General features: G+C 43.1%; 1 protein-coding gene across 2 annotated transcripts; it reads right to left on the reverse strand.

Annotated features, from left to right (window-relative positions):
• On the reverse strand, positions 1-22,706 carry LOC129105449 (rootletin-like). 2 transcript variants are annotated; one of them, XM_054616479.1, is made up of 37 exons: positions 22,657-22,706; positions 18,236-18,362; positions 17,996-18,138; positions 16,065-16,256; positions 15,900-15,983; positions 15,718-15,809; positions 15,438-15,603; positions 15,240-15,346; positions 14,911-15,138; positions 14,725-14,815; positions 13,831-13,917; positions 13,540-13,755; positions 12,890-13,089; positions 12,603-12,785; positions 11,982-12,126; positions 11,744-11,890; positions 11,125-11,355; positions 10,698-10,891; positions 10,493-10,620; positions 10,135-10,304; positions 9,861-10,040; positions 9,562-9,696; positions 9,310-9,453; positions 8,491-8,729; positions 8,248-8,407; positions 7,976-8,143; positions 7,463-7,886; positions 7,055-7,212; positions 6,823-6,943; positions 6,550-6,713; positions 5,718-5,933; positions 4,977-5,201; positions 4,729-4,878; positions 4,327-4,527; positions 3,711-3,842; positions 1,004-1,177; positions 1-882 (listed from the first exon to the last, which is right to left on the reverse strand). In XM_054616479.1, exons 3-37 carry the CDS (start codon positions 18,128-18,130, stop codon positions 796-798), a joined length of 5,874 nt encoding a protein of 1,957 aa, XP_054472454.1. In that variant the 5' UTR covers positions 18,131-18,138; positions 18,236-18,362; positions 22,657-22,706; the 3' UTR covers positions 1-795. The 2 variants fall into 2 exon arrangements, with proteins under 2 accessions (XP_054472454.1, XP_054472453.1); XM_054616478.1 differs by lacking the exon at positions 22,657-22,706 and adding an exon at positions 18,698-18,754.
• Positions 22,707-23,966: the final 1,260 nt, after the last annotated feature.

The following is a 23,966-nucleotide window of genomic DNA, read 5'->3' on the forward strand; positions in this document are numbered from 1 at the left end:
TCTCTTGCAGACATGTGGCTTCCATGTGTATTGTCCATACAAGTCATATTGCTGTTATTAATCAACAGTCTGTCTTCCTTTACACAGCAAGTACAAAGTATATACAACTAGTAAAACTAATATTAACTATAAAAAACATACTGTGAGAATACCATCATACTGCAGTGGCCCCCCTTTTCAGTTACAAAACTATATAACACATAATCAGTAAAATCTGTGTCTGCTCTGAGAGAAAATACAGTGCAGCTCCTTCATTATGCTCAATCCGTCTGTTTCCTGGCATTCGCAAACAGTGAAGTCCTTCGTCTCCTTCTCTTAGTGTCTTTAACTGTTCATATAAATGTGCAGGATTCAAGGCCAAACTGCAAAACTTGCAGATTTTCATTCCTGCACTAAATCCAGATTCTATCTGGAGGAGAATCCTTGCAGTGATTTGGGTTTTTCTTCTTGAATAAGAGAAGGAAGTTTGGGAAGATGTCGGGCACGGATCACGTCCAGATGGTTGCCAGTAATCAGCGGGCTGCTGGCATTTTCAGCACAGCTGCTGGATTACGTCGCTCCGTTCCCTCGCCTGTCGTTGGCTGAGTGTGTGGTGCAGGTTGAGTGTTCAATAAAACACCATGTTCATTTCAGTAACACAAAGTAAAACAATCATATTCTTAAAACACTGGAGTTAGAGTATAAATGCTTTTAGGAATGTTTTAGTGAGAAAATATTGGTTTCAGACATTGATTTTGAGTGGATTTTCCCCAGATCAGACGTGGTGTGCTGGTGCTTTTGGTTTTAAGCTGCGTCTCACTTTCCTGCTGACAATAAGGAGGAAGGAAGAGAAGGTTGGCGCCTTTTCATTTCTTGTTGCAGCTGCTCCTTCAGGGTAGACACCTGCAGTGATAAAGTGGGGGACAAAAGTGCATTTTATTACACTCTTAACCAGCTCATTCACCTCATCAATCTGAGACGGACTTTTGCAAAACCTTATCTACACCATGACCTGTGTGTGTACCTGCTCCTCCAGGCCTTTGACTCTGTGTCGGTGAGCTCGCTCTCTGGTCCCCAGCGTTCGCTCCACGTCCCTGAAGCTGTTCCTCAGTCCCTCCGCCTCCCGCTTGGCCTCGTCACGCTGCCTCACCAAACTCTCACACAGACTGTGGGACTGCTCCGTCTCAGCCAGCTGAGTCTACTCAAAACACACATACATACACAGACACACACAGAGATACAAACGCGTACAAACGCACACAGGAGGGAGAGAACAAAATGTTAACAAAAAGGAAAGTCTGCCAGGAAACCGAGACTTTGGTTCGGTTCTTCCTAAAACCCGAGATAAAAAACCGACAGCTAACCACATAACAACCAAGTTTAAACGCATTGTGGGGACCTGGAGGAAAACCATACTTATGTTTTCTGGAAATGCACTTAACTAAGCCTTTCTGGAAGAATGTAAATGCAGCCATAAAAGACATTATGGAGTCTTCCACCAACATGGAATATTTTAGAGGTCATACAAAGAAAATTGTATTTGAAGCTTGCTAAATAGCTTTAACAAAAAATGTGTTGTAAAGATGATCCTCCAGGAGAACAGCAACAGTTTGATACTGTTCAGGACATTTATTTATGGAAAATCCTTTGAGAGCTTCTCAAGGAAATATTTTTGGCAACGTAGACCATCTACATGAAACGAGAGGCTGAACAAATGTTGTAAACATCACAAATCTGTTGTTGTTCACATTTATGAGACAACTAACACCTGTGATCTTTATTGGTCTGGAGAAGGTCCTCTAACAAATGGTGGATGGCCCCCGGCAGAGAAACCTCTATCATGCTTTTAGTTTCAAGGTTAAATGACAAAAACATGCACATTCTCCACTTCTTTATTTTTACTTTAAGCTCTAGTTCAGGGGTTTCAACTTTTGTTCACACCATAGATTGATTACCTCACACTCTAATGACAAACTTATGTTCAAAATCTGAATCCTATAGTGCAGTGGTTCTCAACCTTTTTTCAGCCAAGTACCCCCTAGCCAGCGCAAAGCATTTTTGGTTGGAAAAAAAGATGTAATACTAAGCGCTCTGCCATCAGTGTCTGATTTATTAAACTGTCAACACTGACAATTGCATTGTTGCATTAAATTCAGTTTATGAACTTACACTTATATTTTATTGAATATTTATTAAATAACAATTTTTAAAGGATTTTTGAATGGATGCTAATTTTAAATATATTTTTTAAAAATCTCACGTACCCCCTGGAGTGCCTTCACGTACCCCCAGGGGTACACGTACCCCCATTTGAGAACCACTGCTATAGTGTGACAAGGAGCTATCAAGGAAGTTGCAGCAAAGTACTTACAAATATAGCTTCAAAGTTTTATAACTTTCAACTTTTTTTTGCCAAATCAAATAGGTTCCCTAGGAGCTTATAACAAATGCCCGAGGGTTTGTGAATTACTGCGTTAGTCGATGAACAATACTGCATCCTGGGAAATGTTTGACTAAATTAGGAGAAATTATCATTTGTCTGAGATATAAAACCAGTCTGAAATGAACAACTTTAATGACACTTTCAAAACTCTAAGGAAGCTCAATGTAGCTTTATTTATTTGCTTGTTTATAGCTTGTTTGTGGTAAATACAAAAACATGTGTTATGACTGTTGTTTAGAAAAATGAAGCATCACAGAAATATATAAGGGATTTGGTCTAACCTTTTGTCTTTGGAGAGAAGCACTTACAACAATGATGTTCAGAGATAAAGAAGAACAGAAAAACAACTCTCGAATGCTCATTTGTGATGCTTAACAAGAAGCAGATGTGTCCAGAGCTGAAGGTTAATTCTAAGTTAAACTGACCTCATTTGACATTCACGGGGCCTTCCAAAGTTTCAGGTGTAATCTAATGAATATCTAGGAGGGTTGAACAAACTATTTATACGCAGTAACAAAGTCCAGCCTGACTGTCCTGTGAGTTATGAAGTCACTTAATCTTTCCAATGCAACTGTAAGACCCAAGCTAGCCTTCTACTGTGACATTTACTGAACAAAATGTGATGTTTTTCTCATGAAACTACTTCAGATGAAATCCCTCGTAACTCAAGTCGGCGCAGAGTTTCACACAATGTAAACCCTCTTTTAAGTGGAGGTGGTTTGGTTTTATATCAAATGAAAGAGTCCATTCCAGAGTCCAGAGTCCATTAGTCCATTAGTTGACTAATCAGTCATTTTGGTCTAAGTCATCTCAGATTTCTTTGTTGATTAGTAGTTTTTTTATGCTTTTTCTTGCTGAAGGTCTTATTCCCCAAAAATATTACGTGCTGATCAATTGTGATTATTTGTGGAGGAACGCAGCTATACAGATGTGTGAATTAAATCATCCAATCAAGAAGAAGTCAAAGAAATTGTATGAGTGTTAGTCGACTAAGAATTTTCTTCAGTGGAGGGCAGTCAAGTCCTAGTCACCTAGTCAAAGGTGTAAGCACCCGTTAAAGCACGTGTTTGGCTTTGACCTTCAGCGAAACCTGAAGTACTCACGGCTGCTTAGTCACACTCGAAGGTGTAAGCACCTTCAAGTAGCGAGTTGTGTCGCCAGCATTCGCTCTGCTAACAGCAGTTTGGTTAAGCTTCTTACAGGTTCTTATCACAGCACTGTGTGCTGCATTGAAAAGCAAGTATGATTTCTGATGAATCTACAGGTTTGATCAGCGCCTCCTCCCCACCTGCAGCATCAGTATCTGTTGCTGTGCTTCCTGCAGCTCCTGTTCTGTGGTGTTCAAGGAGCGATCCAAGCGGCTTTTCTCTGCAGACAGCCGCATGCTGCCTTCTTCAGTCTTCAACTTCTGACGTTCAACCTGATAAAAGATTAATGTAAGCAATAAGAAGGCGTGAGATCCCTTAGAAAAAAAGTCACATCCCCAAAGAGTCGCCTGCGTGGCTGTAGAGTCTTGTTTTCAAAGATGCATGTGAAAATTATTATTTTTGTGGAGAAATTGGACCTTAACATACGATACAAAATAGGAGGGGTGAGCTCAGATGAGGAACAGGAGAAGCAAAAATTCTTGTTTTGTCTCTGTCTTGGGTAAAATATCAAAATTCCCTATATATATATATTATTTGACGAAAGAATAAGTGATACCAATTCAGACAAAGACACTTCATAGATCAAATCTGTGTGTCATGTTCCCTTTATGACTCTGGTACTTTGTGACATAGTGTTGCTCACTGTGACCTACCGGGGTCACTACGTTTTTTGCACCTTCTGAACGTGTGTCCATAGAGCCCATGAACTTTAAATTCACAAAGAAACATTTATCTTGCACAAGCTTCAGTGCTGACCTTATCCAGTGTATTCCTCAGTGCATCTTTGTCTTTCTCCAGCCTCACAGCCTGTCTCTCAGCATCTTTTTTCTCAGTCTCAAGCATGGCTACCGCTCGCTGAAGCCCCCGCAGTCGCTCCTCTACAGCGGCCCGCTCTGCCTGAGCTGACTGGGCGCTGCGCTGAGCCTCTGTGGCATTGGCTAAGCGCTGACGCAGAGCCTGACGGATGTAAGACAGAGATCAGATACAGAGACATGACTCTAGAGAAGAACGAGAAGCAGCCACATAGAGAGCCTTAATGTGCAAATGTACTGGGATACTTTTTCTTCTGCAGAGTAAATTTTGTTGGTACAATTACTTTTTCCAAAAACTTGATGAGGGCAGATGTGTGACGACACACGTATTATCTATCTTACTCACCTCCTGAGTGTTTTTGAGCTCAGCCTCCACTTCCTCTCGTTTCAGCTCGCTCTGGTCCAGCTCACTCTGCAAGCTTTGCACGCGCTCAGTGAGAGTGACCACGTTCCTTTTCCCCTCCACTATTGACGCCCGGGCTTCATCCATTCGTTCCTTATTGGTACAGAATAATTATCACATCACTGTCAGGGCTTCAACCGTGTTGACAGAGGCCTTTTTTTTTTTTTTTTTTAACCTTCTGTCTCACTCACCTGTAGAAGCCTTTTGTCCTGTTCGGCTACACTCAGCGTCTTCTTTAGAGCGGTCAGACAACTCTGCGTGCTGCTGTGAGTGGCCGCCGCCTCATGCAGGCTCTTTTTGAAGGAGGAGGTCTTCTCTTTGAGTAAAGACTCACCTTCCTGAGCTTTGAGGAGAGCCTGGCTCAGCCGCTCCACCTCTCTCTGGAGCAGAGACACACGGGCTTCTCCTTCTGCCACCTGCAGTTTGTAGGAAATCAAATGTATGTATAATCCAACCAACAAAGAGCAGAGAACTTTATGTTCACTGCTAATTAGTAAATGCTAAACAACATAAGTATTAGCATGTTAGCGTGCCGACTGTAGACTCTCGGTCCTCTTCCTTGAAAGAACTTCTCTATTTAAAGTAAATATTAATTCACTCATTTATTATTGCAAACACAATTATTCATATTTCACATTGCTGCATGTTTTCTGTCCACTGACTAAATACTGTAACTATGTAGGTTACACTAGCAATTTAATAGAAACGTACCAATGACTTGTTCCCCATAATTAGCTTCTCACACAGTTCTTTGTTGGAAACTTTCTATGAAAAGGTTTATTATTGGGAAATTATAAGTAAATAACACACCCATAAAATACAGTATTTCCACAATGACCTGTTATATGATATAAAAGAGATCATACTTCAATGTTAGAATAATCAGGTTAAGCACTCAGGGATATGAGAATATGTGTATGAGCCTACTCTACCTGTTTTAGTAGAGAGTCATGGCGCTCCTGGGAGGCCTGGCTGTCAGCCTCACGGTCTCCCAGACTCAGTTTGAGTCTCTGCAGCTCCCCCTCCAGACTGCGCCTCCCCAGCTCCACCCTGGTGGCCCGGGCTTCAGCTGCCTCCAGCGCCTCCCGCAGACGCCTCTTCTCCGCCTCCAGACGCATCTCAGCAGCACGCTGCTTATTTAACTGATCCTGTAGAGATGGAGGGAGGACAGAGATGATTTTAGCTCCACCAGTTTGTAGAGCTAAATTCCTTGTGGGATAATGGAGAGATGTGTTTAGATCCGGATTACAGAGGCACGCACAGATGCACAGAAACACTGTTAGGCCAAACAGACACTAAGCACACACAGATGATCCACAGCTGTATCTGAGCTCCAACTTTACTCGTCTCTTCAGAAATCCTCATGAGATTTTTAAAAAATGCGACACGTACAAGTGTCTTTTATATGCACCCACACACACAAGTGCGCGCACACACACAGACAAACACACAGACACACACAGTTTTCTCAATCAATGCTTTGTGCTGTTTTTTTCCTCTCTCTCACTTCATGTTCCTGCTCCTCCTTCCGGTGAATTATTTTGAAAGGTGCTGGCATTGAAAGCAGCCATATGGAGAGCTGACATTGGAAAACAAAAGAGGTGTGACACTAGGTGTGTGGCATCTGTTGTTATTACTTATTGCCCTACTGTGGAGTGCTGCCATATGGCAATGATGGCAAATCAGTGGTCACTGCTGTGCAGGTCACAGTACAAATACATGAAGTCTATATACATCCACATGAGTACACAGACGTGTGTGTACCTGGGTATGTTTTTTATCCGTTTCAGAGGTCTGCAGCGCTCGCTCTAAATCCTTCATCCTGTCGCTGAGAGCTCTCCTCTCTCTGTCTCCTCTCCTCACCACCTCCTCCTGCTGCTGGAGCAAAATCTGAGTGGTGGTGAGACGCTCGTCCACTCCACGCTTCCCTGTAATCACACACACAAACACACAACAAAAATGGAATTTGTGATCATTTTGTCTTTTGGTTAAGGGCTTTTCTTCTGAATCTGCATGGACAAATGTCAACTATTTTACCTTCTTGGTATTCCTGTAGGGTGTTTTCCAGGTGAGTGAGACGAATCACAGCAGAGTCCCGTTCCCCCGACAGCTCCGACAGCTCCCGCTGCAGGGCCCCCAGCTGGCATCGAACATCATCCTTCAAAATCAGCAATAAACAAAGACTTGAACCATACAAACATAAAAATATCCCTGAATTATTATACAATATATTACTTTGTATTTTTCTCATGGCGAGCAGCTCTGTTACCCTCTCTCTCTGTGCCTCACGCAGCTCCAGGAGGAAGTCTCTCAGATCACTTCGCAGTGTGTCGGGGTCCAGCTCTGACTGAGGGAGAGGCAGCGGTGTGTCCCCCCTCTCAGGAGACACTGAGCCTAAAGTATTGTCAGGCGTGCTTCCTCGAAATTCTGTAAAAATGAAATATAAAGAGTTGTATCCACCTTGTTCAAATCAATATTTTTTATATATTGGGGCATCTAAAGGTGGGTAGGAGGGATCACATTATATTATTATCTCAAGGAGACTTTAAGCAGCTACAAGGATTCTTCTTTGAGACAGTCCTGAAAATGTTTTGCTTTTTTACCGAGCCATATTCAATGCCTTAATACATTTCTAATTTCTGTGCTGCAGAGTTAAAGCTGCATGTCTCATTCTTACCTTTAGGAGGCGACAGCGAGGAGCGCAGTGGGGAGCTGCTGTGGTGGCGTGACATAGTTCCTGGTGATGTGGAGCTCCCCACCGGGCTCCTCCCCCTGCCTCCCCTGCCGCCTGCTCCGATGCCCAGGGTTCGGGTCAGTGCCGACTGAAGGCTGCTCAGGCGAAACTCCAGGTCCCTCCTCCCGGCATCAGCCCGGGTTAGCTCCGCCTCCGTGGCGGCCAGTCGGCCCTGGGCCTCGCTCAGCTGCAGGCTGGACAGAGCGGCAGAGTCCTGAGCCGCCTGAGCGCGCAGGGCCACGTTCTTGGCTTCATCCTGCAGCTTCTTCTCGCAGCCACGCGCCTCCTGCAGCTGAGCGGTCAGTTCTCTCTCGCAGCCTCGCCACCCGGACTCTGACTCCAGCAGGCGCTTTTGAGTCACAGAAAGCTACATTGAAAAACCAAAGGATGAGAAATTGTGACACAGTGAAGACAGAACGTAAAACAACAATGTCTTCTCACTCTCCTCCACCTCACTTCTTTCTTGAAGGAGTCTCGCGCTGTTTCAGCCTCAGTTAACTTCTGTTTGAGGGTGAAAACGTCTTTCCCCCTCTCTTCCTCTCTTTGCTCCTCCAGTGACAGGCGAGTCTGCAGCTCTGCCACCTCCCTCCCTCTCTGCTCCTTCTCTCCATCAACAACCTTCAGCTGGAGTCCAGAAAAGCACACAAATCACAACACAGTCACGAATGTGAAGTTTGACAACAAGCTTCTTTGTAAATGTCTCAGAGGTGTGAAGGAAGCGGTCTGACCTGTCTGCGGAGCTCCTGGAGTTCCCGTCGAGCTTCAAGTCGTGACCGTTCAACTTCTCTAAGGCAGCTCCGCAGCTCCGTCACCTCCTTCTGATTAGATGACAGATTCTCCTCCAGCACAGCCAGCCTCTGTTCCTTCTCCTCACACTGTCTTTTCACACTGACGACCCAACACACAAACATTTTACTATGAACATGGCATATCCAAAAGTGCCTAGTTTCCCACTTAGTTGAAGTGTTTACCTGATTCTCTCCGTTTCTGCACTTCGTAGAGTTTCTCTCAGCTGAGTATTCGACTGGCCCACAGTGTCCCTCTCCTTGGTGACGTCAGCGAGGCTGCGTCGGAGCTCCGTCACTTCTCTTCTGTTGTTTTCCGCTGCGTCCTGTGTTTGGTTGAGACGTCGCTCACTGTCCAACAAGTCCCGCCTCAGCTGATCTCGACTCTTCTCGTAGGCTGAGAGAGAAGCTCTGCACTGGTCCAGCTGGAAGGCAAAAGTAATTTGTGGTACAAGGTGATGTAACCGAACAATCAAAATGTGGTGAATCATCTCAAGAGACCCATTAGAAAGTTCTGTTTTCTATTTGCTTGTTCACGGGACATCTCAACACATTTTTCACTAACATTTGGTGGAAGGTTTGGCCTCGTTGCCACAGGGGAAAAGTGACATCATCCAAACTTTATTAACCACCAAGATTTGCAAACGTTTATCACTTAACTCGGCAATCACTACATGACTGTAATGCAATCACTAAATGACTGTAATGTAATGTAATGTAATGTATGTTTTAGCAGAAATCCAAGACAGAGATTCACATTTTTTTGTGGTATTTTTATTTAAATAACTTATTTTAAGGTATTAATTCATTCGTTATTTAAATCAGTACACAGGAAATGTGGCAAACAGTTCACTCTTTGTTGACCTTTCAGTGGCGCTCTTCAGTTCACAGACATGCCTCCGAAACCCGACCACTTGCCGCCACAGCATCAGCATTGGTTAAGGTATGTGGTCTCTGGTTTATACTGTATCACTCTCATATTACCACTTGTAAAGCATCATCTACCTCTTTGAGAGCAACATCAGCACGCGTCTTCAGATCAGTACAAGTCTCTCGTAGACTGTGGAGTTCCCTTTCATGAACACAAGCTACATCTTCCAGCTGAGAGCGAAGCTCCAGCAGCTCGCTGGTCAGAGCCCCAATTCTGATCTGTGTAAGAGCAAAAAGTAACTAAAAAGTCACTTCAGTAATCTTCTTTATGTGGTTGTGTTAGAGAAGACAGAAGATAATTCAACAACAGACAGGAAGTCACTTCACCTGCTCCTGCTCTTTGTAATGAGCTGCTTCTCTCGACATTCGCTCGGCCTCCAGGGCTGTAGCTGACAGCTCGGCCTGCAGTGTGGACACCCTGTCAGTCAAAACAGTTTTCTCTGCCTCCTTCAGAGAAAGGGCCTGGGAAGAGAGGAAAGGTCTGGTTAACAAAGGGGAGGAACTTCCAATAGATGTACCGGAGCTGAGCCACACTGACTGTATAGCGTATCAAACAAAGAACCGTGACAGAGAGGACAAGGGGGATTTTTTTCACAGTTTCTCAGAGGCTTGAACTCAGATCAGACCTGTTGTTTCTCCGTCTCAGCCTGCAGCAGACTCTGATCTCTGTCATGCTGGAGACTCCTCAGTTCATCCTGCAGCTCTTCCTTTTCTCTTTCTGCCCTGCAGAGCTGATCCTCCGCCTCCTGCCGGAGCCTCCTCAGAGTGCCCTCATGCTCCATCAGCAGGCTGTGACGCACGACTTCCTGTGAAACAGAGCAGCCAAGAGCACAAACATGGATTAAAGAGCAGTTGGCCAAGCAGTGCATTGAGTAACACTGAACCACTGAACCTTCTGACCTTTTCTGAGACCAGCCTCTCCACCTCCTCCTGATGTTCAGAGATGGCCTTGCGTAAAGCCTGCTGGACCTCCAGCTGTGCAGCATTTAGAGTCTGAGTCAGCGCCTGTTTCTCTCTCTGAGCCTGGGCCAAAACATTCTCCCCATCCGAGCGTACGCGCCTCAGTTCAGCTGGAAATCACATCCAGGAAAGAATCCACGTGAGGGAAACACAGGACTCGACCATTAGGTTCTTATTCTGTTATATCACTGAACAACTGTCTTGCCCATTATGCCAATCATTATTACTTTAGCTCTATAAGAGGCATATGTTTGTCTAATTTTCAACACTATTTTTTCTTCTACATACTGTCACTCACCTGTTGCAGTCTCACAGCGGACTCTGAGGTTTTGGTTCTCCGTCTCCAGCTGCTCCCTACGAGACTCCACCTGAACAAGCTGCTGCTGCACCTCAAACAGACTGGTTTCCAGCGACTCACGCTCAGACCTGCGCGGTTACAAACACAAGTTACACATACATTCACTCATGTGAAAATGCATGTGTCATTGAGAAACAACACACACCTGAAAGCAGTTAGTTCCTCTGACAGCACAGTGTTTTCTCTCTCCGACGCCGTCAGCTGGACCACCAGGGCTGCTTTGTCTCGGGCCAGTTCTCCCCGACCGCGGCCGGCTTCCTCTAAGGCCACCTCGTTCCTCTGGCCCTCCCCTCTGGCAAGACTCAGCTCTGATCCCAGAGACGTCACCTCGCCACAAAGCTGTCAACAAAAGCCAAAAAATTTTAACCCGAGTGCCAAATAATCAAACAAAGAAATAAAAAATCATGCTGTGGAAAATATCTTATGGACAGTTTCCATTGATGTTTTAGCCAACTAATCATCTATAAAGTGCCATTGTATCAGTACAAGAAGTATCTCTAAATAAGGTCATGCCACCTACCTAAGTGCATCGCCCATAGCTTTCTCGTGATGTAATATAATCTGTTATGTACCTGTGTGACTTTCTCCCGCAGCTTAAATCTCTCAGCCTTGAGACTCTGGAGCTCTGTCTCCATCCCCGCCTGGCTTAGCTCGGCGTCCTGCAGTGACTGGTGCAGCGTGATGCGGGCTGAGTCCAGCTCCAGCCGGTCCTGCTCCAACCGGACCAGCTCATCTCTGATGGTCAACTTCTCCTGCTCAACCTCCCGTTTTTGGGCCTGCAGGACGGCCTTTTCTTCCTCCAGCTGAGAGAGAGAGAGAGTAAAGGGTGAGACTCGGAGAGGAAGCTGAGACGTTCACATTAATACAGTTCACTTTAGACCTCTGTCATCGTTCTTCACAAAACTGCTTTTCTTTCTTTTTGTGTGTGTAACCAAGGGCAACGTCATGAATGCGCCCTTATCCCTGTTCGTTGCATCTAGACTACAAGACTGGCAAATTGGGAATGGATGAATACAGATAAGGGATGTAGTGTTATACAGCCAAAGGAGCTGTGAAGCCATGCCTTTGCTCCATCAATGAAATGGGTCATTTGAAACACCTAAAAACCCTTACGGCACATCTTATGAACTACTCCATTTCAAGCACACTGAACTGTTTTAGAGGTCAAATACACACCTGTAATGATCTTACCTGGAGAATGTAATTGTTAAGATCAGTTTTGTCCTGGGCCAGTCCCTCGTTCATGCTTCCCATCTTGGCCAGAGAGTCCCTGAGAGCTGCATCCTCAGACTGCAGCTTGTTGAGCAGCAGAGAGAGCTCTGCGTTACTGCCCTCAGCCTTGAGAGGAAACAAGGGTCACACACAAAATGAGAACACAGAATATCAAATCGGCCAAAAGTTAAATGAGCACAAGTTTACTATTTCTTACCCGAGTAAGTGCTTCAGTAAGTTGGGCTTTTTCTCGCTCCAGCAGCTGCCGCTCAATCTCCCCCTGCTGGTGAGTCTCCTTCACTGCAGACAGCTCTCCTCGCTGAGCAGAGGCTCGACTCTCACTCTGATCCCACTGCTTTTGTCTGCAGCAAAACAATAAGCATTAGGTACTATAACAATACATTTTAGGACTGTTAATGAGAGGCTTTGTAGGGGAATTATAGTGGGCACTTTTTGAGTCCTAAGGATCTAGTAAAAGGTGAAATACAGTGAATGCTTGAAAATAAGACAAACAGCAGAAGGCATAAGCATTGTAAGCCATATACATACATAGAGGTACTTTGGGTCAGTGATCTGAGTCAGCTGGCTTCTTTTCGTGGTGTAAAGGTATCAGCTATGCTATGGTGAACTAGCATCATATCTGTTCACCCATGTTTGGTGTTGGTAAAGGAGGTCAGGAGGGGTTTGTAAATAAAGAGGATCTCTCTGTATGAGAAGCTAATACAGACCTTATGAATGGCTTCATGTGAGCATATGCACTGTGTGTTGGCTGCACAGACACTTTGTGGATTAGCGTCCACATCGCATTCACTTAATCATGATCAATTAGCCGACTTACATCCTCTGAGTCTCCGCCTTCGCCCGCTCTCTCTCCTGAGTGGCGGCCTCCTTCTCCTCCCTCTCGTGATCTTGCTCTCGCTGAGTGGATGCGACGATCAGCTGAAGCTTCTCACAGTCCATCTGCAGGATGTGGTTGCTGCTCTGCACGGCATGCAAGTTTTTCTCCAAGCTCACCTTCTCACTGCGATGTTCACAAAGTGTGAGGGAGAACAGTGACGGTCACATACACTTAAAGATTTAGGGATTAGAAGCAGACTGTAAAAGGTGATTTAAGTGTCTGTGAACCTGGCCAGCGTGTCTCTCTCCTGCTTCAGGCGGTCCTTTTCTCTCTGTGTGGTCTCCCTCTCTCTCTGACCAGCATCCCTCTCTCTCTGCAGAGCTTGGTTTCGCTGTTCTGCATCTCTTTTGGCCAAATCAGTCTCTGATAGCTGCTTGCGTAACTGTTGAACCGAAGACTGGGCCGAGAGCAGACGCCCTCGCACGTCCTAGAAACACAACATAAGTGGGGTCACGTACCTTTACTGGAATCTATCCATGCAGATACTTTTGGTTTTATTTGCCCAGATTTTGAGATATCCATCTGAGCTTTCTGCCAACAAAGCTTTTTTAAATGTTATTTCTTTACCAAGTTCCAACCAAGAAATTCTAATAACTGCCTCTATATTTGGATGGAGGCAGAATTCTTATATCTGGGAAAGTAAGACCAAAACTATAAACCACTGTTTGGCCCTTTAAATCTGCTAATGAGTAGACAGTTGTTCTCATTATGGCTGTGGAAGCTTTAAACCTTAAAGTGGACTGCTGTTACTTTGTGACAAACCCTCTCTTTGTGATTATTATCTAAAATAAGTAAAAAGTTATTACAAAATCAGCATTGTGCTTTCTTCCTGAAACAGTAACTGTAATGAAATGAAACGTATGATTTGATATGTCACCTGCAGATGGAGCGTCTTGTTAGTGACTGCAGAGCGAAGAGCTGACAACGCCGCCTCAGAAAGAGGAGCCAGCGAGGATGGCCGAGAGGGGGAGGAGGACCTGCGAGGAGATGAGGAGGAGCGGTGAGGGGAGCAGCCACGGATCAACGCCAGCAGCGGAGCCGCAGAGTTGTCCTGGTCTGCCTCCGATGACGACTCTCCATCAGACAAAACCGTCTACAAGAGAAAATGTAAATGAGGCCCTCCCATCTTTGTGATCTAAAAACAGTGTGCATATGTGTAAATGTTTACCTGAGCGATGTCCCGCATGGTGTCTAACAGCGTCTCGGTGTGAGCTCTCATCACCTGCATGTCAGTCTCGTCGTTACCACTCTGCTCCTGAAAGAAGACAAAATGAAGCACAGGAAGATTAAAGCTACAGTTGGTTACTAATAAAAAATGTTGTTATGTTTGCTCAAACTGTCCCTATATCCTGACAGTAATACATGAAATAGATAATCTGTAAAGTAATCAGGTTCCACTGCCTTAGAAAATTTCCTCAGTCGATGGGTAGCGCTGGGATTTCACCTGTTGGCTGCCGGATTTCAAACTTTATCCCTTTACAGCTAAACTGCCTAATAAATTATGAATTATAGAAATAGGCATTGCATTTACTAAATCTTTACTCATATTGGATCAGCACTACGTAGTTTGATAGTTACGCAAATGTGTATTAAAGTAACCAACTGAAAAAGCATTATAGCCATAAAAGGATAAAGTTGCCATTTTTCTTTATTTTCATATTGTCAGAAAATCATTAAAAAGACCAAAAGCAACAGTGTATTAATCTGTCTCTCTCTCTCTGTTTTCCAGTTCTGTGGCTCTACTGTACACAAAAGGCCAATTTGTTCCTACTGAGGACTTCCGTAAACCCATAAAAACAGGTCCATATCATAAAGTTTCATGCTTAATTAAGGCATAAAACAGCTGGCCACTTAATCTTTTGCCAATGTTACTCAAACACAAGAAACTACTTTCAGCCGTGGATTGATACCCATTTGGGGGAATAGTGACTGTTTACAACAGCATGGCAGTATATGCGATTCAGTGTGTGTTCATGTTATTGAAGGTACATGTCAGCCAGTGAAACAGTACGACTCATTGTTTTTATTTTGGACAATAAGAACAAAATGACTGGCCTCTCACCTCAAGCCTTCTCATCAGTGCCGCCATTTCTCTGTCTCTCTCCTCAATTTGGCCCTTGAGCCTCTCAGCCTCTCGAACTGACTCTGACAACCTGAAAGTCAACACAAAAAAAGGACAAATGTTGATTCATACTAATGTTGTTTAATTAATACCAAACCTGTAAGAGAGCTGAACAAAGTCGCTGACCTGACGTTGAGCTCACTTCTCTCTGCGTCTGTTCTGTTCTGAAGATTCATCGTCTCTGCCACTCGTTCTCTCAGTTGCTGCTCCAGCTGAACCCCCAGAGCTTTCTCCCGCTCCAGGGCCAGAGAGGCTCCTCCCTCCCGGGTGAGCAGGGTGGCAGACAGACCTGCACAAGACACCTGAGCAGAGTGGGACCCCCGAGCCAGCTCGTTACGCATATCTGACAAGTCCCTGAGATTGGAGAGAGATTGACACAGACGGAAAGTGTTAGCACCATTAATTATTTAAATCAGTACACAGGAAATGTGGCAAACAGTTCACTCTTTGTTGACCTTTCAGTGGCGCTCTTCAGTTCACAGACATGCCTCCGAAACCCGACCACTTGCCGCCACAGCATCAGCAGTCGACTGTGCTCAGTACTGAAGTAACTGTGGAAGGACTGAAAGGGGACAGAAACAAATTGTAAATTATCTTCACTTTTTTTCTCGATTTATGAATGTTTTATTGTTTTGTAAGCATCCCTCTCCCACCTCCTCTTCTCTCCTCCAGTCAGACTCCTTTTGTTCCAGCTCCTCCCTGGCTTTTGTCCAGTCGGCAGTGAGCCTGCGGATGTCCTGGCTGAGAGCCTCATTGGCCAAACCGGCCTGCTCAAGCTGCTCTCTCAGCATGGCGTTCACCGCAGACAAACTGCTGCTCCTGAAAAACACACAAGGGAAAAACAAATAATGTCGACAGAGCAAGTCGGGTAAAGTCTATTATACTCTGAGGTGTTCAAGAGCCAGGCTACATGTCTCATGAAGGATCAGTCACCTCTGTTGCTCTTCCTCCAGACGGATTAAAGCGTCCTCCAGGTTGCTGCTTGATTCGTCTTGATGGCGACCATTTGATGATTCACCAGGACTCTGGATAAGAAGATAGTTGATAGTTTAAATGTTATTTGCGGAAAGTTGCTGCTGTCTTTCTTGGAGTCAAAGTAAATAATCGCCACTCACATTCAGCCTGTGTTTGTCCAGCTCTGAGGAACGCTCCTGCACCATCTGCTCTAGATCCCCGCACCTCTTTTTGTACTGAAGTACCTGTAGAAGCAAGGAGACTATTACTGACCTGTAACAACCCCGACAGCCACATCTTAACTAAAGACAGCAAAACAAACATACCTTGGCCTGCAACTTCTGCACGAGCTGCGCCTGCCTCTGCTGACCCTCCTGGTACGCAGTAAGTTTACGCTTGTAGGCCGCCTGCTCCTCGTCCAGCCGCCGCCGTAAGTCCACATTTTGCTGGGCCAGGCTGCGTGACTCCAAAGAATTGTGATCCCCGTCCCCCGTCTCAAAACGCAGCGCCTGCTCCAGCTGTAGGTTTAAATAAAAGAGGCAGGGGGTAAAGTTATTTTACGGATCTACACAATGCTGCGTTTAAAATATCAACATGAACTGTAAATCACAACATACTTAGTATTTGAGATTGATAGTTCATTCATTGGACACAGAAAACAAACAATCTCACCAAAAGGTCCTTTAGTAGCTGTTCTGGAGCGTTCTCTCATATCATACAATCTTCCTCATCAAAAGGATTTTCCACGTTGTCATGAATTTTTTGAAATTTCAGGTTTTCTGAGCCCTTTAGAGGGCTTATCATCCATGTTGGTTTTATATTTGAGATTGGACATTCATTCTTGATCTTGGAAACAGCAGTTGGCAAAACTATCTCACCACAAGGTGCATTTAGTAGCTGTTTTTAGAGTTTTATGATCAAACTTAATAGTATAGATACTTAGGGCAATACATGGTTATTCCTTCAGTAACTGATGCTCCAAGACAGTGTTCTATTTATGCAACAATTATGTGTAATTATAAATTAAAGCGTACCATTTTCAATAGAAATTACCTTAACTTCTCCCATGATATTTAACATAATCCCAAACCTGTTATATTTCAGTAAAATCATGTTTACAAAGGACCTTGAAGACCCTAACTCAGTCTTTTCAGTCTATAAAGCTCTATAAGAATGTCTTACCAAAAATATTAAGGAATTAATGGCAAAACAGTGTTCTTTTAATATATGATATATATATAATATATGTTAGAAATAGCATGATTTCCCCCTCAGCTGCACACGATGCTGTGAATGTTGGTAATGCTTAACACTCAAGTGTAGTATGTGTATTAATAATTAATTAAAAAGCAGTCAGTGATCAAAGACTTACACTTAATACTATATTGTTTTCATCATAGTTTTAGCCCTTAGTATTTTTAACTGTTATTCAATTTGAACTACTAATTATGACTACAGGTATAATAAGCAGCTTCTTAAAAAACATAAGTATTTATGATTTATGAAGCAGAAAAAAATTGCTGCATCTAAGTGTGGGGGCCAACTTTAATAACAATAAATCAAATAAGTTGATTAGTAAAGAGAATAAAGGTCTGAAACCACTTAGAAGGAGTGAGAGCAGACTAGTAAAGAGCATGAAAGACAGAAGTGTAATATTGGTTTAGAGTAACTAATAGATTTATAAAGGACATTGTTTCTCTGAAAGAACTTCATCTAAATTTTCTGGATGCAGAACTGCATGTTTAGTAACGTTAAACCCAAAAACAAGATGTGTGGCGCCCACGTACGCGGCGAGATAAAAGAAAAGTAAGAAAATAATGTAGCCTAATGTGGTCTGCAGTCACATACCGCCCACCCAACACTACACCTTGTCTCGTTCCCACTGAAGCCCCTGTTTACAGTCGCCCATGGTGACAGACGCCATGGCAACATTCCACTTCAGTTCATTCCTGTCCCCATCACCTGGGAGACCAGCAAATCCCAGACAAAGAGAGACCAAGAAAAAAAAAATACAGAAATGGGAAACTGAAAAGAGCCACAGCATTCCCTTTAGCTTCATGTCACCTTGCGGATTTTGAAAGTCCTGGGATTTGAATTTTTTGTACAAAGAGTGAGAGTGAGTGTCAGTCAGTCAGATACTTGACTGGAAAGTGTAAATCACAGACACATCTAGTATCTCTCATCCAATTCTCAACTTAATGTTCCTATTCTGCTCATTTTACTATCAGTGCCGGTTGTTGCAGTGCTGGGGTCTCACCCTTTCACTAATGGCACCGTACTTGATGGCGAGCTCGTCTCGGTCGGCTCTGCTGTGTGCCAGCAGGTCCTCTAGCCTCGCCAGCTCTCCCTGCAGGACCCGGTTCTCCTCCTGGAGGGACATGACCGAGGACATGGCCCCGGCTGTGGAGACAGAGGACAGACAGGGACACAGTTCATCAAAAAATAAGTGTAAAATCGTAAATTTGATATGACAGGAGAGCAGATTGAGGAGACTCACAGGTATCGGTGAGGTTCTTTGTGACAATCTCTCGCACTCGTGCTGGTAGACATGTAGGGGGGGCGTCTGGCGAAGGGCCCCGGATGGTCAGCCTCTTCTCCTCAGACAAAACACTCTCTTCCAGCCTCTGATGTACAAAACACAGACATTTTACATCATTTAGAGAGAAAACAAGTCAGGAGACACAAAAAAATATTACCCAGCAAGTTTAGAATATCCATATAATCACAATTAAATAATAAATAATATGTGAAAGATGACGATGGTGATGTGTTTGAAAAGTGCCACAAAACGAGGTTGGGGGGTCACAGCAGTCACATCAAAAATGAAAAAATGAAACATCAGCACAAACACTCATATAAACCAGCAGCTTTAGACTATTTGTCACATCACACAGCGGTGTGGGTTTGATGAGCGATGGGGGGGGGTGGGGGTGGTGGAGGAAGGACCGGTGCACCTCACCTGTATCACAGACTCCAGTTTGTTGGAGTCGGTGTCTGGGTTTTCTGCAGCGCTCATCGCAGCAGATATTTAAAAAAAAAAAAAAAAAAAAAAAAAAAAAAAATCCTCCAGCGAGCAGGATTAACTCCGACGTCTTCACAACTGAAGCGTCGTCGTTTGCTTTGCAGCAGCAGGTGCGATATAAAGAAGAAGTCACAGTTTCAAAGGCTGCAGTTGTTTGTTGCCGATGCTGCCGATAAAGTTTGGCCGCAGAGGAGCAGAGCGTATAACCCGTCCTGTCGCCTCCTCCGGTACAGACAGGCAGAGATTGAGGACAGCAGGATTAACACACAGGGTTTAAGATTCACACCCCTCCACCTCCTCCTCCTCCTCCATCTCCACCACCACCTCCACTACTCTCACTGCTCACATTCACAACCCTCCGGACCACTGCTATTCAACTGCACAACAAAGAGAGGCCCGAGTAAAACTTCAATAGCCCCTAGACATATAAGGAGAGAAAAAAACTAAACATAATTTCACTTTTCTTTGTTGTTGCAAGGGTAGAATATATTTCATAGATTTTCAAAATAAAATGAGGAGGTAAATACATTATGAGGGCAGGTTTTCTTAATGTTTAATTAGTTAAAATCACTTTAACATTGGATGGAATGGCTCCCAGTTATGTGAGACGGTTGTTAATACTGTCAGCTACTGCAAATTACACTGTGAATCAACAGCTCACTTTGCAGCTTTAGCTTCAGCTTACTTGCTTGCTTGCAGCAGGACTCAGATCAAAAAGAGAGCTGTGGGGCCAACATGCTCACCAATTTAGTTTAGTTATAACAGGAGAATATATTATGTTTCCACAATGTGACAAAGGGTCACTTCTAGTGAGGTCACAGAGAAGCTCATCTTGGCTTTTAATGGTTAACAGCGAGTGACAATTGTTAGCAGGAGAACATATTTGAGTATTTAGCAGCTAAAGAGACAGATATTTCCTTCAGGAGTTGGTGGAGACCAAAAACAGCTAAAAGAGAGAAATGTTGAACTTATGATCATTAGTTGGCCGAGAACATGACTCCAAATGAATGATACTGTTGCTGTATCTGATGAGTAAATAGGCAACTTTTTCACTAACAAGTTTGATATTTCAAGCTAAATTCGATATTCAAAGCATTACTATAGAAGACAATTGACATTGTAGTGATATAGTGGACTAATGTCTACCTGTTTTGTAATCAGAGTTCTCTGTGCTTTGTATACAAAGCTGTGCGGTACATGCATTTTATTGCATTCAATTCCCTCAGTTGGGCCCCACTTGCTAGCTAATGGCCGCTGCTTTTCTCTGTGCAGTTATGGCGACTACCACTGTTAACTTTGTCCCAACCCATAGAGCGCCTGTAATATAAAATAATCATGACAGCAGTATTAACCAACACACTTCACCTTATTACAGCAGTATTAACCAACACACTTCACCTTATTACAGCAGTGTTAAACAACACACTTCACCTTATTAGTGATATAGGATAGCCATGACAGTTGTATTAACAAACATAAAGTAACCATGACAGCTGTCTTAACAAGCACGTTTTACTTTATTACACGTAAGCTCAGGCACTCAGAAAGAGTGGAAAGGTGCTGCAAAAGGTCAGAAACGGCGTGGGAGCATCCCCGCGTCTACACACCAATGATGAATCAGTCACACCAGGCCAGGGAGGGCCTGACACACACACAAGATGAAACAACCACCTGGCTTAAGGAGTAGGCAAAGTCGTACTTTACGAGGAAAATACCCTCTCTGTAGAAGACAGACAAATAATAAAGATAAGGAGATAGAACAGATTGCCCAATAAAACCCGTCCACACCAGATTCGCACATGTGCACTCGACAACATACACACACACTGAAAGATGACAGCAACCAATGGGACGTGAGCCAGTGTGGGCGGATATGCCCAGAGCTCCAACCAGGCCGCTTATAGCTAAAACAAGCACCGCCTGCTACTTTAATATTTGACCAATAGGCTCCCTAAAGGAGAACCTATGAAATCCGCTGCGCACCGTGTGTTAAGCGCCTTTTTTACTTTGGTACTCTAACTCTGTTAGACATCCATAATTAGGACCGTGCACGTATAAATGCCGGAAATGTAATACTCTCACTAAGCTTGCAATAAAGCGTTTTGACTTTAACTCAACTGTTTCTCTCTGGTGTCTGACGAATCCTAAACACAACACGCCCAACCTCCGGTCCTTGAGTAAACACTGTTAGCTCTGTCAGAACTGTTGCTGTTGTTTGTACGGTTTGTGCTGTTGGCACCGTTAGCTGATAGCCACCGTCTCAGCCGTCTCCATGTTGAGAGCCGTGTGGAGGCCATACATTCAGTATGACCTCCACATAGGCCCTTTTCACTGAAGCCCTTCTGACATGTCATTGCAGGGTAAACACAGGTGTAATTAATAACATTAAATAGGGCCCTGTTCCATTAAGGTGGGGCCCTTATCAGACAGCTATTTTTGCCATGACTGCCTCATGTGCCAAATTTACGAGAATAAGAATAAGAATAAGAATAATAAGAAAAAAAAACACTTGAAGAACAATAGGTCTTCCGGGCGAGTAACTGAGGAAATATACCGCAGATTAATTGATAATGAAAATATGGACCATGGCTTTACCATGATGTTCAAGTGCAGTAAGTGAGGGGGCACTCAGTTGTTTCTGATTGGAGGAAAGGTGATCCAGCTGACCCAATTCTCCCGTACTATTATAAAACCCCATTGCAACATTAGCCATGCAGCATGTTAAATTATATAAGAATTACATAAGAGCCTTTAAAAAAATATTCAAAACAATTAACTCATCATTTTTCAAAATGAGTATGTATATGTAAAACTATGACACAAGCATGAGGAGGGTCGGCACTTCACTACTTGGTGCTTGGATTGTCATGGTTACAGACAAAAGGTTCATTGTGTCAATACCAGACCCCCTACACAGCCTTAACACATACCCAAACTGGCATAATGTCTGGTCTCAAGAAAGTTAAAAATGTCAGGAAATAATAATAATAATAATAATAATAATAATAATAATAATAATAATAATAATAATAATAAAGGTTAATGTTGTCACAACTCATAGTATGTTTATATAGTAAATAGGTTGATCTATATTGATAATAAAGAATTGCGGACAATGTTGAGCGTTTCCCTTGAATTGTTTTATCATTAATCATTTTGTAAATTGTCAACAAAAGTCACTGCTTTGTTAGTACTACTGAACTTAAATATTATTTGTCTTTGTGATGTGAAAAGGCTACATAAATATAATCATAACCATGAGACTGAAGCTTTTAGTTTACTCTGATTTAATTGCTTAAGATCTGTGTCGCCCCCAGTTGGTCTGATAGTAGATGACCTGAACTGATTTCACAGTGTGGGAGATGTGAGCCTTTAACAGACTACACCTGTTGATCTTTCATCTTCCACAGACCAAACCACAGCTTGATTTTATCTGCTTTTTTTTTCTTTTTTGTTGATGCAGCCATAAATGAACTGCTGTCAGGAACCACCCTCAACTGTTTCCTCTTCTGGTTTTGTCCTTTCATACTTCCACAATTCATTTCATAGACACATCAAATCATCTTAATCTTAACACATACATGGAGGAAATGCATCCTAAAAGACACGCCCAAGTTTTCAAAAGTCTCTTTGAGGAGTTGGAGGCGGGAGGAGGAGGAAGAAGAGGAGGAGGAGGAGGAGGAGGGTTGTATGTTAAACGGTGCAGCATCCGAGCAAATTAAACTCATCATGAATTGTTTTTCTGCCACATAGACTGAAATCCCCACTCAAACGCGCTACTGTGGAAACATCAACCTGGATTCTGAACGCTTTATCACGCGATACTCATCCACATTATGTTACTTGTGGAGCACGCGGCGAAAACATCCACTTCCCTGTTTGATTTATAGTCTCACCTCGACAGATCGGTGTGATGAGCGTCATCCAGCCGCCCCTCCATTCTTCCGCGCAGGATTTCACAATACAGAGGCAGAAACAAACCTCATCCTCAGCAGTAATACATGTATCATCAGCTGCTGGTAGCCAAGCAGTGTCGCCTTCCTGCGAGATCTTCCCCATGCTTTTTCCGGGGAGGGACTTCCAGTTCAGCAGCAAACACTGTCTGTATACGTGATGGTCTGCTGTCATCATGCTGTACGATCATCTAATTTATGTCAAAACAGTTTGAATGAAAGCAATCAATAAAATGTTTTCATAGGCTAAATATGATTGAGAATAATTTAAAAAAATACTCAGCAAGTCTCAAAATCCGGATTATACCAATTGATAAGGACTTTGTTTTAGTGAATAAGAAATATTTTCAATGGAGCTCGCAATAACTTGTACTAAATATGGCAAAAAGTGCTTTTCAAAGGGCTGCAATAGATACAAACTAAGATTTATGTTTTGATATAATAGTGGCTTATTTCTGTTCCACAATTAAAATAACCAAAGTCTTAAATCTATTAACTATAATGACATCTGTTCTGGTAAACAGTGATCACATCTATTAGTTTCAGATTAATGTTCCATCATTTCAGTCAGAGGAATCTGAAAAATCTATATATTACTATTGTAGAATTTGAAATACTGTTCAATATATTCCTAAATTCAATAAAAACTAAAATATGTCAATTTAATGTGATATTTAAAGCACATTTACAAAATAAATTACTTAAAACAAAAACATTTTATGGATTTTCAAAATATGGAAAGCAGGCAATTGTCAAGTTCTTGATGTTCATGTCAATACATGGACATATTATCAACTTCAAAACAATGAAATTACGTGAAAACAACCTGGAAATGTCAATTAAACCAATTAAAGCTAAAGCAAAACTGTCCTAATAGCCAAGCTATATGTAGGTGAAGTGCTCTGAGAATATCTGCTCATAACTTTGGCTGTGATACACACCAAAACATTCCTGTATCAAAAACAATCCTGTTAGATAGCTTTAACCTAATTAAAAGGAAAATACTGGCTGTGATATCAAAAACAATCCTGTTAGATAGTGTTGCTGATACATTGAGTAGTTAAATGGTGACTCCATGTTCTCCTTCCATCATAAGAAAAACTTTATGAGATACTTAACACTTTAAATTGGTCCAATACTCTGATATCTGAGAACACATTGCACCTGTGAAGACGACAATTGTGTAACATGAGCCATGGAGAACACCACTCTACAATATCACAAGCCGACAAGTTCACTAATAAAATATCAAA

Source organism: Anoplopoma fimbria, chromosome 17, assembly GCF_027596085.1.
Source record: "Anoplopoma fimbria isolate UVic2021 breed Golden Eagle Sablefish chromosome 17, Afim_UVic_2022, whole genome shotgun sequence".
In the NCBI taxonomy this organism is placed as follows: Eukaryota; Metazoa; Chordata; class Actinopteri; order Perciformes; family Anoplopomatidae; genus Anoplopoma; species Anoplopoma fimbria.

Excerpts from the sequence above, each read along its gene's own strand:
- LOC129105449 (XM_054616478.1), bottom strand. The coding sequence starts at position 18,754 with ATGAGCGCTGCAGAAAACCCAGACACCGACTCCAACAAACTGGAGTCT. Across the intron at positions 18,139-18,235 it reads AAAGAACCTCACCGATACCT|CCGGGGCCATGTCCTCGGTC; the intron begins GTGAGTCTCCTC and ends CTGTCTCCACAG. Across the intron at positions 12,786-12,889 it reads GAGAGAGACACGCTGGCCAG|TGAGAAGGTGAGCTTGGAGA; the intron begins GTTCACAGACAC and ends TGAACATCGCAG.